The sequence below is a fragment of the Molothrus ater genome, chromosome 5 (assembly GCF_012460135.2).
Source record: "Molothrus ater isolate BHLD 08-10-18 breed brown headed cowbird chromosome 5, BPBGC_Mater_1.1, whole genome shotgun sequence".
NCBI classification, from domain to species: domain Eukaryota; kingdom Metazoa; phylum Chordata; class Aves; order Passeriformes; family Icteridae; genus Molothrus; species Molothrus ater.
This window is the reverse complement of record NC_050482.2, coordinates 2710977-2727909: the sequence shown is the minus strand read 5'-3', so window position 1 is coordinate 2727909 and position 16933 is coordinate 2710977. Positions and strand designations below refer to the sequence as shown.

Genomic DNA, 16933 nt, shown 5'->3' with positions numbered 1-16933 from the left:
GGAGTAAAGACATGTACACAAAACTTGTGCATGGTCTGTCCAGCTGGGATGTCACTGTGATATAGTAAGAAAAATCCCTTCACCAGGATTTCTTCTCCTGGAAAGATGAGAAGCCTCAGCTTCTCCATGTTTTGCTCCTCTGGAATGTGATTTAAAGAATTGTTTACCCAGCATGTGAATTGTTTTTACTTAATGACCAATCCTAGTCCAGCTGTGTCAGACTCTCTAGTCTGTCACAAGTTTTTATTATCCATTTTTGTCTAGGCTTCTGATGTCTCCTTTCTCTTTAATATATTTTTAGTATATAATATAATATAATATAATATAATATATATAATATAATATAATATAATTATTGTATTATGTGATGTAATGTGATGTAAAGTGATGTATTGTGATGTAATGTGATACAATATCATGTAATGTGATATAATATAATATAATATAATATAATATAATATAATATAATATAATATAATATAATATAAATATTGACATTAATATTAGATAATATAACATATCAGCCTTCTAAGAACTTGGAATCAGATTCTCATCTCTCACCTCGTCCTGGGGACACAACACTGCAACATTGGCATGAGCAAAAAGTGCTGTTGTGCAAGCACCAGCGGCACTGACACACACAGGGATTTATTTAGGATAGCTCAAGTGGCAAACAGGGAGACTGTGAGGTAAAATGAAGCTGATAACCCATCCCTGGGATTGATCCATCCCCCTGGGAAAGAGTCAGGCTCACGTCCTCACCAGTGCAGCCAGAAGAAATGGGCAGGGCTGCCAAAGCCCCTGGACCTCCTTCCACACCTCCCTCATCCCAAGGATTCACCAAAAGCTAACACTCCTTTCCCCCAACCTTTCTCTTTTAAGGGAAAATGGGAAGAAATGACAGATAGGGGTGGCAATTCCTGTGTTTTCACTTGTAAAGTGATTTTTTCCCCTTGAAACACCCCTTCTTTCCAGCAGATCCAGCTGGTCATTCTTTCTAGTTGACCCTGTTCTTCTTCCCACCATGCCAGAGAGAAATGTAAGAGCAAAGATATTTCCTCCTCCTGCCACAGATGGGCACAGCACCAAGATCCAGGAGACCCTGGGCCACAAATTGAGGGGTTTTGCCTTTGCCAACCCCCCTGTAAAACAACCTCCTGCTGCTCCTCATCCTGGTGCCTCAGAGGTGCTCTGTGTCCTGTCACCACCAGGGATGGTGAACACAAGCCTGGGAGGAAGAGGAACATGAAACAGGCTGAAAAATCTTGGCCAGCCCTCTTAACACCACTGATTGCAAAGAGAAGCCCTGGGAGGAAGAGGAATAGGAAATAGGCTGAAAAAACCAAAATCTCAGTCATCTCTCCCCTTCCCAGGAGTCAAGCTGACTGTCCCATACCTTACACAAAGTCTTTCCACCTGAGCTGGAAATGGCCCTTCCTAACCTGGTGGGATGGAGCAGGAGGGAGCCCAAGGGTGATCCCAAGGAGCAGGCAGTGTTCATCCCAATGCTGCCAAAGGAAAATGTCAGTGCACCCAGCTGGCCCCCAAACATGCCCAAATCCAAAAACTAATCCCCAAAAACTCCTCCTGAATGCAGCTAAACCCCATGACAACAGCAGTGCTTGCTTGGTGGGCATCAGGGGTAGGCAGGAGAGAGCAGGAGGAGCCCACTTGAGGAACAAATGCATGGAGATGGTGCAGGACTCTCAGAGCTTTCACCAGCAGCATCTGCAGAGAGGTTTTGGGGAGTTACCAACAGCCACAAGAAGCCTTCACAGCCAAGTCACTCCTCAGACAATGGCTTGGGACCCAAACATCCACTTCTGGTAGCAAAGTGTTGGGAAAATATTGCCCAGCTCTTCACACAAGGCCTTTTGTTGGCCAGTCAGCTCTGAAAACATTTCTGTTCTCCCCCAAGTGACGGCGCTGCCATGAAAAACAGGAAGAGACTGAATGCAGCAATTTAAACAGTCAAACCCCATTTCCTGCCAAAAGGAAAGGAAAATACCAGCAAAAGGCAGAAGCCAGGCAGGAGTTGGGGACTGACATTCTGATTATCTTGGGCAGATATTGGTGGAAGCTGCAGTGGTGGAGGCGACAGCTTTGCATGGCAGGGACTGGAGTCTCTTAGGCTGGGAAGTGGATGAGGATGAGGATGAGGATGAGGATGAGGATGAGGATGAGGATGAGGATGAGGATGAGGATGAGGAGGAGGAGGAGGAGGAGGAGGAGGATGAGGCCAGGATCTGCCAGCAGAGCAGCCCTGGGATGTGAGCAGCTCCTGAGCTGACAGCCAGGGTCACACACCAGCAGCACCCCTGGCTTGGGGCTTCATTGCCGGCCAAAGTTCCAGCAGGATCCCTGCTCCTCTCCTCTCCCCACAGCCCTGACACCCTCAGGCTGCTTTGGGGTCAGTCTCCAGCACCCTCCTCTTCTTCATCCACTTTTTGTCTCACAGCTTTCACCTGCCTGGTCCCCAAGGTAGAGGGAAAGGCTCCCCTGCCTCCTCTGCTGAGCATCCCAGGAGTGGAACTCTCACCAGGCTTCAAAATGCACCCAATAATCTTATTTCATTGTGATGGCAATCAACAAATCCCCCAATGATCAAGTCCTGGACAGAAATAACACTTTTACATCTCCATTCTCCTCTCAAACTGCCTTTTATTTTCTCCCCCTTTTATTTTTTAAGAAATCCAGCATTCCACAACACTGTCACAGAACCCCAAAATGATTGGAAAGGACCTTGAAAGTTCACCCAGTCCAGCCTCCTGCCATGGGCAGGGATAACTTCAACCAGGTCGGGCTGCTCCATTACAAAGTTTATGAAGGACATTGAAACCACAGCCTTCTTTACCCAACATGAAGCTGCTTTTCTGTTTTAAGAAGCCTTTTTTTTCCCCTCCAGAGCAGCCCTGCCTCTGCCAACACCCTGCACGTCCACAGGGTTTGAAGGTGCCCTCTGACTGCATAAGCAGGAAGGGCTTCAACATCCAGAGAGGAGATTTAGATTCCACATGAGGGAAAGCTTCCTCACAGCACAGACAGATTTTAGGGAGAGAGAGGAATCTCCATAGCCAGAGGTTAAGAACAGGTGAGACAAACATCTGTCAGAAGCGTTATAAGTAGGGCAGAAGGGCAAATCAGATGACCTCAGAGGAATCCTTTTTTTCCCAGCCTCGTTTTTCTCTGATTATATGAATTTCTAAGCATTTGGGGTCAAGTGTACTGCTTAAATATAAGCTATCATCCTGCTTTTGCAGAGAGGTATTACCTGAGACCATTCATCACCTGAGTGAACATCACCAATTTGCAAATCAACTGCCCAGACATAAAAATCTGTCATTTTTTTTTCGATTTATGCTGAAGATGAATGGGAGGACAGCTGTAACACAGGGATGGGAGAAGAAAGAATACTGAGGATTCTCCATTCATCTCTGGACTTTCACCTTTCCCACCCTAGAAATTCTGCTACCACCCTGCTGCCATCTACAACAGGCACTTGGGGGCAACCACAGGCTCATCACAGAATTTTTTTTGGTTTTGTCTTTGCCTTCACCTTTGCAAACCAGACTGGAACAAGCCTCCAGGACATCCAGCCCTGCAGGACGTCTGGGGACTCAATGCCTCCTGCTGAATTCTGACCATGAGACAAACTTTGTCCAGCCAAGGTCTTTCCTGACCTCAGCTCTCTCAGCTCCAGATGTAAGCAAGCTGCCTGACCAGAGGAGCTGCAGAATCTGCTGCTGGGGACCAGAGCATTGTTCCCCCACATCCCTGGAATTATTTGTGTGCAGAGTTGTGCTGGGAATGGTCCCCAGGAGGTTTCTCTAGCCCTGAAATAGCCTTGAGCAGGGATTACACCAAGGCAGGAGCAGAAGTATCCAGGCATGTGGATCCCCCTTGAGTCAGTTATTGCCCTGTTAGAAATATTAGAAAAATTAGGAGAATATTTGTTGCTAAAACAAATTGGTGTCTCGATAGGCAAGGACAGAGCAGTGAAACCAGCTCCTCAGTCCTACAAAGAATCACAGAATGGCTTGGGTTGAAAAGGATCTTAAAGATCATCCAGTTCCACCCCTGCCATGGCAGGGACACCTTCCACTATCTCAGGTTGCTCCAAGCCCCGTCCAACCTGGCCTTGGGCACTGCCAGGGATCCAGGGACAGCCACAACTTCTCTGGGCAAGCTGTTCCAATGCCTCAGTACCGTCTGTGTAAAGAATTTCTCCCTAACACCTAATCCAAATCTCTCCTCTGTCCCTTTGGAATGCTCAGTGCCCAGCAGGACCTGTTCTCATCCAGGATTTCAGCTGCCAGAGGTAGGGCAACAAAGCTGAAATTCAGTTCCAGCTTGGACCATAGGTAGGCTAAGGCTCTGTTTGCACCACCAGATAAACATTTGACATCCCCACAAACACAGGGAAAGTCTCACTGATGTCTCTGTGATTGCTTTTAGAGCTGCCTCTAACACATGTGTGAGTGGCAGAGCAGCAGTGCTGGGGCTTGGCTGGCAAGCAGGACACCAGCAGAGGAGACCAGGCTCTCACAGACACACATCCAGCCTCCAAAACACTTCACCAACCATCAAATATTTTCCAAGCTTAGCAGCTGGACTCTGCAGCCCCTTTCAGCAGCCAAGTCACTAATACCCCTTTCCTCAGGCAGCACAGCTGATCTCAGGCAGGGCTTGCCAGCAGCTCTAAGCAGGCTCATTTAAGGGGAGTTCAGCCTACTTAGTTACACACTTCAGACTTGCTGCTTTTAATTCAAGCATCTCCAGGTCCTTTTGCAGTGCCTCTGATTCACAGTGAAGATGTACACTCATAAATATGCTCCAACACTTTTCCCCACCGTGTCCTCTCTCCAAGCTCTGCGCTCCTGTCCCTGCTCAGTCTGACACCAGTTTTCTTGGTTTGGGACTCACCCCATGGGACACAAGAAAGCTGCTGGCTTTTTTTGCTCCCGTCTAAAGCCACTGAAAGCAGGAGTGAGTGGTTTCAAGCCTCCTAATTGGAGAGGTCCAGCACTGCAAACGTTAGTGTGGAGCACAAGCAGAGCAAATATGCAAATGCATGGAGAGGCTTAAGAGCCCAGGAAAGAAACTCCAGTGGGAAGCTCCCAGCTTAAATCTAAAGGCAGCTCTTTGAATGTGCACAGGCCTTGAGGCTAAACAAAAAAATCAAAGCCAGATTTGGGCACAGCCTTTCTCCCTGTGCAATGCTCCACAGGGAGATTTGAGGGTCTAGGCAGAGGAGATCCCAACTGAAATCAAGGATTTGTCCCTTTGGTGTGGGAGAATGAGGGCAGGGCAAGGTCAAGCAAGGACACTGAGGGGTGTAAAGGGGAATTAGGGCAGAGTAAGGCAGGATCAGTGTCCTTGCAATGAGACTGCCATCCACATTCCTCATGGCCCATCCTTGGAGCATCAGGAGAATCCCCCAGCAAACAAGGCTGGAGCACCAAGGAGAAATCCCATATCCCATATCCCATTGCCTGCCTGGAGATTTTGGGGCAGGAAAGCACTCTGACTTTTCTCCCTATTCCCTTTGCTCAGACTGGAACTGGCCTCTTACTTGAAAGAGCTCATTAAGGGTGGGAATCAAAGCCTGGGGAGAGGCTCCTGCAGCCCTGGGCTGTAATGCCCCTGTCTGTGCCTGCCATCAAAGCCAGCCCTGTGCACATTCCTGCAGTGGCACTCAGAATAAACCGAGGCAATTTCTTCAGACCATTTGTAGGTCAGACAGACCAGCCTCTTCCCCAATCCTGCCCTTAAATCTTGCAGTGTTTAATCCTTGATCTGCAGCCAGGCCTTAATTTCTCAGTGCAGAGCTGGCTGGAGACCGGAAGGCGAGGGGCTTTGATGGTTAATGGCCAGTGCTTCTCAGCCCTGGAAGAAATGAAGCCTTGGCTTCATAAAGTTCCCTGAATAAATCCTGCCCCAGCTACAGCCCAGGGAAGCAAAATGACACCAGCATGCACAGAAACTGGCACAAGCTGTGACATCTCTAGGTCTTGTTTTGGTTTGGGTGTGAGTCCAGAGTGCACCTGGGTCTAAGTGATTTCACCCTTGAAGTAACTACAACAGGTATGTCCCTCCTAAATATTCCAGGCCCCCTTGGTTTAGCAAACACAGCATGTCTGCTTGTTCTGACACCTTCACCAGCTTGTCCATGAGCTAATTGAGGGATGAACTGGTAAATTCGGGTGGTGTGGTGAGCTGGAGGCAGAGCCAGCACTGGGACAAAGCAGTCTCAGTTCCTTGGCCTCTGCTTTAAGGTTGGTTATTTGAAGACAAGACCTGTTGGTTATTTGAAGACAAGACCTGTTGATAGTTGAGGAGGGCAAGGTGGGGTGCTCAGGGCTCCACTTACCGCGCTGCTACAGGGAATGTCCTTGACCTTGAGCCAGGCCAGATCTAACGTCCCCTCTCCCCTGTAGCAGGACTGCAGCCTGTCCTTGATGCGGTCGTTGATGTTCTTCAGGACAAAGATGCAAAGAGCAGACTCATCCAAGGACTTCATCTTCCTTTTCTGCCCCTTGGAGAAAACTGTGAAGAGGATATCATCCTCAGGGCCAACTCCCAGAGACCTGGCCAGGATGGCTCCAGCCTTGGACAAGTAGGCAGCCTGCAGCAATCGATATTCCACCCCGTTCTTCTCACAGCCAATGGGCACCTCCACATAGGAGTTAAAGGCTGTGTCCTCCTTACAAAGCCTCACCAGCTTGGAGGTATAAACCTGCTCCTTCGTGGTGGAGCCGGGTGGGGAGATCATCTCAGGCTGCAGGGTCAGGAAGTAGACAAAGTTCCCGCTGCTGAAGCCGTAGATGTAGTAGATATCAAAGTCGGGGATGATGGTAAAGGTGTCTGAGGGGATCTTGATCATGGAGGCCACAAACTCGTCGTGAAAGACATATGCAAACATCCCATCAGCCTCGGAGTTCTTGGTGAGCTTCCTGCTGGAGATGGTGGGGAAATACTCCGGCTTGCCGTCCACGGCTGTGGCGATGAACAGCTTGTCGTCCATGTTGCTGTAAGAAACAATGACTCCAAAAACAGAGCCACTCTCGTTCACCCCAGAGAGGTAATGCTCCTTCTTGTGGAAGGGCTCTCCCAGCTTGAAGAGGTCATCCAGCCTCAGGAGCTTGCAGATGCCTTGGTACAGACTCCCACAGGCTATCAACCGATTCTCCTTGTAGTCTATGAGGAGCATTTTGTTTATGTTGTTGGTGGGCGTCAAGGGTTCGTTGCAGGTTTGGACTATCCTGGGAGGATAACACTTGGGATTGTCATCATCAGGACCAGTCTCATGGGTCACCAGGACCTTCAGGTCACTGGAGAGTTTGTAGATCCTGTTGACAGCCCCCAAGTAAATGTGCCCAGTCCTTTCGTCCACCACCAAGTGGTTGAAGTTTCCCTCTGCTTGCTCTCCAGTGAAGGTGATGAAGGGCCTCTTTGGATGGGGTGCCTGCTGTCTGCCCAGAGGTGACACTGTGGTGGACAGCAGGAGGTGAGAAACCAGGCAAGTCCATTTCCACATGGCTGGCGACATGATTAGAGAGGTTTGTATTCCCAAGGCAACAAGGATTAGAAGCTGTAAAACTCTTCAAAACGCCAATTCCCTGGCAGATTCTGTCCTACAAGCAGAGAAAAAAGAAAACAAAAGTACATTACTATGGAGTATTCCTTCCTCCTCCCTCCTTCACAACCATGCCATCATCAGAGCGTATTTAATTGCTAATCCTCCCTTTCTCCACTCTGAGCTCTCTACTTAAAACCGGCACAAAGGGAACCCTCCTGACAGAAAAGATGCTGGGAGAAAAAGCAGAAATCACACAGCAGAGTAATAAATCAGCACCCTTTCCCTCTCCATTACACACCCACGTGCCCCACGGTGCAGCATAAATATTGACTGCAAGTGCAGAAGGGTAATGGTAAAAACATCACCCAGCATTGCTGCCTGCACTGCCAGCACTAGCCCAGCTGTGGATTTGCTATCTGAGACACCAGAACTGGAGAAGGATTATTATCCTGCTCTTCTGGACGAGGCACTGAAGCCTGGAGAAGGTCAGGGATCTGCCTACAGGAATGGGGCCAGATGGATGCTGAGCTCTCCCGCAGCCCTTGAAGTTTGCCAGGAAGGAGCCAGCTCTGGTGTGACATTAACATCCTTTCAGGGAGATCCCAGCCCAGAACAGCTCTGTTTGGGCAGGAGCTCTGTGAATCCAGATCAAAGCTGCCTCACAGCAGCCCAGCCTGCAGTACAGACCCAGGGGTTGTGGTGTGCCAGCTGTCACTGCCACATCTGCAAAGGGCTGGGACCAAAAGGGGTGATGGGTGTCCTCTCTGCCCTGGGCTCTCACCACAGACCACTCTCCACCCACTTCACAGCCAAGGGAACATCATCTAAAAGAGATTCCAGCTCTCCTGGGGATCTCAGCTGACTGAGGAGAAAGGGGTTGTTTATCTACCAGCAGTGAAAAAGCCTAAAGCACCATGAAGTAGGAAAAACAACAACCCAAGAACCACTCTGGTACCTTTCCAAAGAGAGAAAAGAGGCTTTCCTTGCACCACTCAGTCCCTTAAAGTCTCCCAGGTTTTGACCACGGTGATGGGAGCAGTGTGGGGTTCAAACATTTAGTGGGCACATCACCAAGCCCTATGGAAACACCTCTTCCTACTCAGCACATCCATCTGCTCCTTTTTCCTTCACTTTTTTGGTTGCTTCTGTACTAAGAACAGCTTTACCCCTTCATGGCCCCACAGAGCATGTAGGACATGGAGTCCTACCAGGCCTCACAAGCCAAGCTCCTCACTGAGTGCTGACCACACAAACCTGGTGGCCAGGCCCTTCACCCCCCTGTCATACAGACCAGAACTTCACAAAGCTGCTCTTGATTTTAGAAAGGACACAAGCCAAACACAGCTCCATCCTGCAGTGTCCCAACCCCTCTGTCACAGAGTGACTTTGCTGAAATCAGGGGTGTCATCAGTGGTGACAGCCAGGCTGGCACAAGTAGGAGGCAAGGAAAAAATCCCTGCTTGCAGATCCCAGCAGGGAGGAAGATGTGACAGTGACACAGGCCTGGATGTGCAGCTTTTTCAGGTCTGTGCAGCTCTGCTAACACCAGTGGAACTGAAAAAATTACTTCAAAAATAATAGGGAGAATAAATCCCACATTCTTTTGACCCATAGGCTGATTAGATCTTGTCACCGTGATATTTTCTGAAAAATCCTTTTGCCAGGATTTTTCTCCTGAGAAGCTGAGAAGCCTCAGAAAGGAAATGTAAACAATAATTATCTGATTGCTTGGAATGTGGTCTGGATGTTGTTTACCAACAGGTGCATCTTTGATTGGTTCCATGTGAATTGTTTTTAATTAATGACCAATCACCATCAGCTATGTCTGACTGAGTAGTCAGTCACAAGCTTTCATTATCATTGTTGTTTAGCCTTCTGATGTATCATTTCTCTTTCTTTAGTATAGTTTTAGTATAGCATTTCTTTTAATATAATGTCATAAAATAATAAATCAGCCTTCTGAGAACATGGAGTCAAATTCTCATCTCTCACCTCATCCTGGGAACCTCACAACACCCCAAGATCTGATAGTGGAAAGGATAAGTCTGGGCTTGTAGAGCAGCCACCACTTTTATGCCACCCCAAATATTTCAGAATTCTCTCACAGCAGCCAGAATTCCCAGCCTGTTGTAGCATCACCTTCACCTCCTGCTGCCCTCCCTGCTGCAGCAGCCGCAGGCATTGCATGGATGATGGACAAAGGTCAGCCCACATTTACTTTAGTCATGTTTACCCTGTTCTGCTTTGCCTCTCTGGTCAAGCAAATATTTAATAAAACCAAGCTTATAGTGCAGAGTTTGCAGGACTGGCTCTGCAGGGATAGGCAGGCTGGTCACGTAGGCTGTTAATAACCTTTATAATGATGGATAGAGCAGTGGTGGGATGAGCTCCCCCCACACAACCATTCCTCTTTCAAAAGGACCCATCCTTGAGGGAGCAGCAGAAGAGGGAAGCTGTCCCTGTTTGAGCCCTGTGTTCAGAAGCATCACGTGGTGACCCTGAACACCAGCTCCCGTCACTGATGAGTTATGATCCACCTTTCTAACAGGCACTGGTTTGATCAGGAGCTAGGCAGATCTAGGGAGAAATTATTCTTTTCAAGTACTAAAAAGATATCTGTTTTACCCCTCTATTTTACTGTATTTTGCTCTGCAGAGTCAGCAGACCTGCAGGGAAATGGGAACTGCTGCAATCCCAAGACTGATAGTGAGCAGCCACTCTGCCCAAAATTCATCACAGCACCTGCAAAAATGGGATAAAATCTGCCCATTCAAACAAACAGGTAATACAAAATGGGAAGAGACAGGCTCCAAGCATAAATTCTTCGAGGCTCATGCAGGTGAGAATTGATTTGAGGTCAGGCTATCACTCACAGGAGAAAGGAATGGTGAGGAGAACCTTGCTAGATCCCTTCCAACCCAAACCATTCTGTGATCCCTCCAGGAAAAGACAGCAAATTTTATCTGGAAACCAGAGAGACTCCAGTGAGAAACTCCAGGAAGGAGTTTCTCTATTTTGCTGTATTTGACTGTATTTTGCTCTGCAGAGTCAGCAGAGCTGCAGGGCAGGGAAATGGGAACTGCTGCAATCCCAAGGCTGATACCGAGCAGCCCCTCTGCCCAAAAATCATCACAGCACCTGCAAAAAATGGGATAAAATCTGCCCATTCAAACAAACAGCCAACACAAAATGAGAAGAGACAGGCTCCAGGCATAAATTCTTCAAGGCTCATGCAGGTGAGAATTGATTTGAGGTCAGGCTATCACTCACAGGAGAAAGGAATGGTGAGGAGAACCTTGCTAGATCCCTTCCAACCCAAACCATTCTGTGACCCCTCCAGGAAAAGACAGCAAATTTCATCTGGAGACCAGAGAGACTCCAGTGAGAAACTGCAGGAAGGCTTTACAGCAGGCAAGGATGCTTTCCAAATCACTGAACCTCATGGGGGAGGAAGTTCACCTGCAGAGGAAAGAGCATCAGCAGTCTGAGAGCACCAGGAGCAGCTTTTTGGGACAAAGCAGGGAGAGCCTGGGGCTGTTTTGCCATCTTCCAGCAGCCATCTGAGTGACCCTAGGAGCAGGATTTTCTCTCTGCTTGCTGCTGGCACTCTCTCCTCTCCCATCTGCTCCTGCTGTACCCTCTGTCCTGGAGCCCCAATCAGTCCTGGAGCCTCAGAATTTATAATTTGGCTTAATTAATAAATACCAGCAGAGGTCAGGGGCAAGGAGGCCTGGATGTTTAGCCTGCAGAATAGAGCAGGGTTTGTACAAGCCCTCAGAGGATGCACCAAGGAGAAGAGGGTTGTGGATGGGTTTTTTTCCCTGTGTCTGGATGGCAGGAATCACAGCAGCTGGGCAGGCAATAATCACTGCCATGGACATGCAGAGACTACAAGAGAGTAATTATATCCTAAAAACAAAGCAAATAAACAAAAGGCCACAGCCAGCAAGGCCTGGACTTGGGCTCTGAGCTGGCTGTTTCCAAAATAAACCCAAAGTGCCTTTTCCACTGGGGTTATGGCCAGCAGGGATGCCATGAGCCACCACAGGGCTCCTGTGTGAGGCCAGGTCAGCCCTCGACGTGGCTCCTGCCACATCACCTCTCCATCAGCACATCCAAGGTCCCTGGGAAGGTCACAGAGCAAATCCAGCTGTTTCAGACAGCTGTTTCAGAGGTTTCACACCACTGTCCTGCCCGTGGAATCACGACGTTATGGCTTGCAAACAACACATTGCCCAGAAGATGCCTTGAACTCCCAGAGTTTGGTTTAAGTACTGATTTCCCCCTGGAAAACAGCAAGTTATGGTGCTACCCCACAGCCTGGTTACTTTTTCTTTTTGCTGTTATTGAGCATTTCCAGCAAAGGTTTGAGACCACTGAGTTAAAGGTTGCAGTTTAGATCTGCTTAGCCATCTCCAGGACACAATCCCAAGACTCCAGAACATGAAACTGTGGTAAATACATGGGATTCTGGGCAAAAACAGCTTGGATGTGAAAGAGTCTCAGAGGAAGAAACTCCAAATGTCTTTTAACTCTGATTATTAGATGGGAAATTTAGGGAATGATGAATGCATCCTCAAAATGCAGCAGTGTGCAAGGGGACAAAGTCAAGGATGAGTTATGCCTGAGGAAGTAGGAATAAATCAGGAATAAAGAGGACACAAAGGACTGATCTGTCAGCTGAGAGAGAGGGAAGGACTCAAGAGGAAGTGTACAGGGAGAGAGGAAAGAAAGAGCTGGGTTTTGATTGACAATCTCACCAAATCCATGGTCATGTCCCTAAACTGGAGTCTGGGACAAATCCACCCCACTCCAACGACAGCTCCTGAAAGGAACACATCACTGGGTGAGCATAAGAGTATTTTATCACCAAAGGGGTATCAGGGACAGCCAAAGGTGATACAGAGACTCCATCCTCAGAGGGTATGAAAAGACACCTTATTATTAGAAATGTACAGTTCTTATAGAAACAATGGTGGACCTAAGACCTGATTGGCCTTGGTGAATCTTCTCTCACCTATTGGTGACCTATGAACAGCACACTCTGGAGAAGCATATCTACAAAAAAACCAAATATCTCTAAAAACCCCATTTTTTATTTTATATTTCTATTTCTATTTCTATTTCTATTTATTATAATAATGGGTTTTTAATAGATATTTTTACAGAAAGAGAGATAATAATTGTTTGAATTCTTCTCTCCAAGTTTTCCACAGCTTCTCACAGTTTCCCAGGAAAATCCTAGGAGAACTATGCCTCTCTCTGCTCAGAGAACATGTGATTACCACAGCATTTCCCTCAGAGACACACACACACAGCCCTCCTGCCATCAAAGGTGTCAGACAGAGCCACCTCACCAGGTCCCCTGCCACGGCCACGTGTGGCAGCAGGGACACCACAAAGTCAGCAGGAAGAGCCTGGATACAGAAAGCCATAGAAGCAATCCCACTCTGGGTCCAGCTCAGTGCAAAAAAATACATGTTAAAGCCTTGAACACAACCAAAATGAGCTGAAACACAGCTCTGGGAGGAAGGGAGGGAGAAATCAGCCCATCCCTGTGGACAGTGGGCCTGGCAGCCCAGGTGGGGTGAGTTCCTCACCTGGCTGGGAGGAAGCCAGGGGCACCCAGGGCTCCTGGGCAGTGCCAGGGTGGCTAATGAAGCCCAGCTAATGAGGCAGCACGCTCCTGTGTTTGATTTTCTATAGCTGTGCTGAGTAGGCCCCAGCGAGGGAGGAAATGATGAAGAGGACTCCATCTTATCAGAAAGCTAATTAATTACTTTATTATACTATAATATTCTATATTATATTGCACTACATCTAAACTGAATCTGCCAAGCACTCACTCTGCACACACTGCACAGAATCTCGTGACTGTCCCGACAGTCCTGACACGCATGCGCTGATAGGCCCTGACAGGCCAAGGAACCAAAACACCATCACTGTGGATAAACAATCTCCATATTGCATTCTACTTTGGCACAAACACAGGGACAGCAAATGAGATAAGAATATTCTTGGGAAGAATTGTGCCTTGCTTTTCTCTGTGAAGAGAAATGTGGGGCTGCACACTCAGCCCTGACAGGCCAAGCAAACAAAACACCATCACTCCGGATAAACCATCTCCATGTTGCATTCTACTTTGGCACAAGACAAGCACCACAAATGAGATAAGAATTGTTTTTCCTTTCTCTGAGGTTCAGAGAATGTCAGTCTCAGAAATATTCTTGGGAAGTCATGCTTTGCTTTTCTCTGTGAAGAGAAAAGTGGGGCTACTCACTTGGCCCTGATAGGCCAAGGAACCAAGACACCATCACTGTGGGTAAAGCATCTCCACGTTGCATTCCACTTTTGCACAAACACAGGCACAGCAAATGAGATAAGAATTGTTTTTCCTTTCTCTGAGGTTCAGAGATTGTGAATCCCAGAAATATTCTTGGGAAGAATTGTGCCTTGCTTTTCTCTGTGAAGAGAAATGTGGCTACACTTTTCCTGCACTCAGGCTTGTGAAAAGCACAAATCACTTGTTTTTAAAATTTTAAAAGTTTAATAGTAATAAAATGGTTATAAAAATAGCAATGTAATTAGAGTAATAAAAATTTTGGACAATTTAGATTAGGACAATATGAGACAATAGAAACAGAGAGTTATGGACAGTCCGGGTACCTTTTCTGGGCAAAATAAGCCTGAAAAAGGACCCACATTAACAGAGGATTAACCCTTAAAAACAATAACCTGTTGCATGTTCATACATCTCATACATGATGTATAAATTCCATTCAAACACAGGATTCTGTCTGTGCAGGGTCAGCTTCTTCCTCCTAATCCTGACAGCATCTTCATGGCTGAGCAAGGTGGGAAGAAGTTCATTTCTCCTGATAATGGAGCAATAAATTCTCTTTCTCTGAAAGATTCAGGTGTCCTGTGGCTGCTAGCTGGTGTGAGTCCTTTCTTTAGAAAAAAAGTATCCTACATAGCATAGCATAGTTTCTATCTTAACCTTATGTTATAACCTAAAACCATATTCAACACACTACTTAAGGGAATTAACGCAGCATAACTTTCTAACACAACACATATAATATTCATTTGAATATTTGTGAAAAGCCAATCATAAAATAGGCATTTTTCACAGGCTGTTCATGCCTGGGATGCAGGAGATGCTGATGAGGCAGACTCCAAGTGCTGGAGCCAGCACAGAGCAATTCAGCACCAAGTGCAGCTACACAATCCCTTTAATCTCATCTAAAGACTTTTGTTCATGGTTTCCTTTAATAAACCCTGATTACCATGGACAGAAGCTTTTTTTGGGAGCCAACATGGCAAGAAAAACCCATATAGGGACATTGTCAACAGCTTCCCCAACAAAGACTGGATTCTAACGTTGGCTAAATCCTTTCTCCCTGAACTTACAACCTGCCCAAGCTGAAGGCAAGTCTCACTTTGGGGACACCCCACACCAGAGGAGCTTTACTTTGGAGCTCACCAAAAAGAACAGATCCCTGCAAGAGCTGCAGCTTGTCCCAAATAAAGGGATTTATTTCAGGAGTGGTTTGTTTGCAAGAGAATTAAAATACAGAGGGACAACACAGCCTTCCCTCATCACACAGATTATTTTTCTCAGGCACTCAGATGTTGCCCATCACCTTGTTACCCATGTCTGTGCCAGAAGAGTATTAAATGATGGGATTAACACATGCCATGAGTGGGACTTTATTCCCTTTTTTCCCAGCTCTTCCCATGTGATAAAACTGCATGTGGATGTTGTTTCTGCCTGCATTTCAAATTTGGTTTTCTACCAGCAAAAGCAGGTCAGAGCTGTGCTCCTCTGTGCTTGGGAGAGCAGAGGGGTTTGTAATGTTTTCCCTGCTCCTCCAGGAATTTGCTACAGAGACTTGAATGAAAGAACACAAATATTCAGCGTCACAGAAACGAGAATGGAGTTTTGAGGTCATGGAAATAACCTACAAATCCAAAGACTGGAGTTAAACTCTCTTTTCTGGAGCAGACAGGGATGTGAGTCCCCAGGGCTGGGTGTTATGGAACATCCAGAACTGGAAGGGACCCAACCTTCCAATGACATGACACAGGTATTTCCCAGCCTCCTGAGGACAAATCCATGAAAATTACTCCTTATCACAGTAACTGGAGAAATGTAACCCCCCCCCCAACAAACAAACTGGTGTAGCAAGAGCACCCAAGGTCACTGATTTCATGTCACAGCAGTGCCTAGCTTGGCTGATCCCACCTTTTGTGGGTGTGAGATCATAGAGGCACTGAGAAAAGGGAAATATTGCCAAAAGCCAGAGTGTCAGGTTGACTTCTGTCTCGTTCCTGTCCCCAGCAAAGCCATCACACAGTGCTGGCACTCTGTTCTCCCCAGCACTAAGAGTTTCTCTGCTGCATTTCACTGACATGCAGCTCTCATGGGGTTAGTAGTGCCAGGTTGGCCAAAAAAATTAAAATTTTATGGAATATTCCTAATATTCAGGGTCAGCTTTGTGCTTTCCCAATTCCTGGTGTACCTCCAGCCTTCTGCCTGTCAGGCCATGAGAAGCTGAAAAGTCCTGGAGCTCATTTAAAGCCTATTTAACAGCAACTGAAAACCTCAGTGTGTTATCACCACTATTCTCACACCAAATCCAAAACACACCATCCCAGGAAGAAAATTAATTTTATTCCAGCAGAAACCAGGACAGCAATTCACTGGGAAGGAGACCCTGATGAGCTCTAGACACAAAGAGGAATAAACCCAGCCTCTGCCCCTAAAGGAGTGATGAATATTGAAAAGAAAATGAACTGGGTTTCATCCCAGCAGGTCTCCCCAGCTCGTGTATCCATTCCAGCATTTTAGGACAGCCTAGAGGAAAATGGCATTTCCTTCCTCAGAAGCTCAGTTTATGCTCACACATTCCCTTTGAGGCTTTGGAGGCTCTGAAAAAGCCCAAAAGAAATCAGAAAATCAGGGTTTGGTTCAGGTGGGAGCCCTAGCACAGCCAGGAAGGGTCTGTGACCTGGCTTTCCCCACAAATTTCCAGGCAGCTGTTTTCTTTCCTTGTTGGCTGAAGCTGTTTTAGCAGAGTTTATGCTGCTCTGGATGGCAGTGGGTGGATGTTTCCCCCTGCCTGGCAATTTTGGGAAGATCTGTGTGACACAAGTCCCCTGTCTGAGGCTGAAGGCTCACAATTAGCACTGTGTGTACCCTCAGGAGCCAAATCTCACTGTTCTTCAGCTGCCTCCTGGCAGGGAGAGCCACTCTGCATTCACAGGGACTTGGTGGCCACTGGCTACTTCACTCTCCAGATCTCTATGAGATAAAGCATGAGACTTCAAGGGAATAAACCAAAACCTTGA

The 16933-nt window shown here is 47.2% G+C and overlaps 1 protein-coding gene across 1 annotated transcript in view; it reads right to left on the bottom strand.

Annotated features, from left to right (window-relative positions):
* Positions 1–16933, bottom strand: part of PLXNA4 (plexin A4) — a 507966-nt gene that overhangs the window by 467993 nt on the left and 23040 nt on the right. Inside the window, exon 2 of the mRNA XM_036400402.2 lies at positions 6371–7634. Within this exon, the coding sequence (XP_036256295.1) occupies positions 6371–7549 (1179 nt within the window). The 5' untranslated portion in view covers positions 7550–7634. The remainder of the gene's footprint in view (positions 1–6370; positions 7635–16933) is intronic.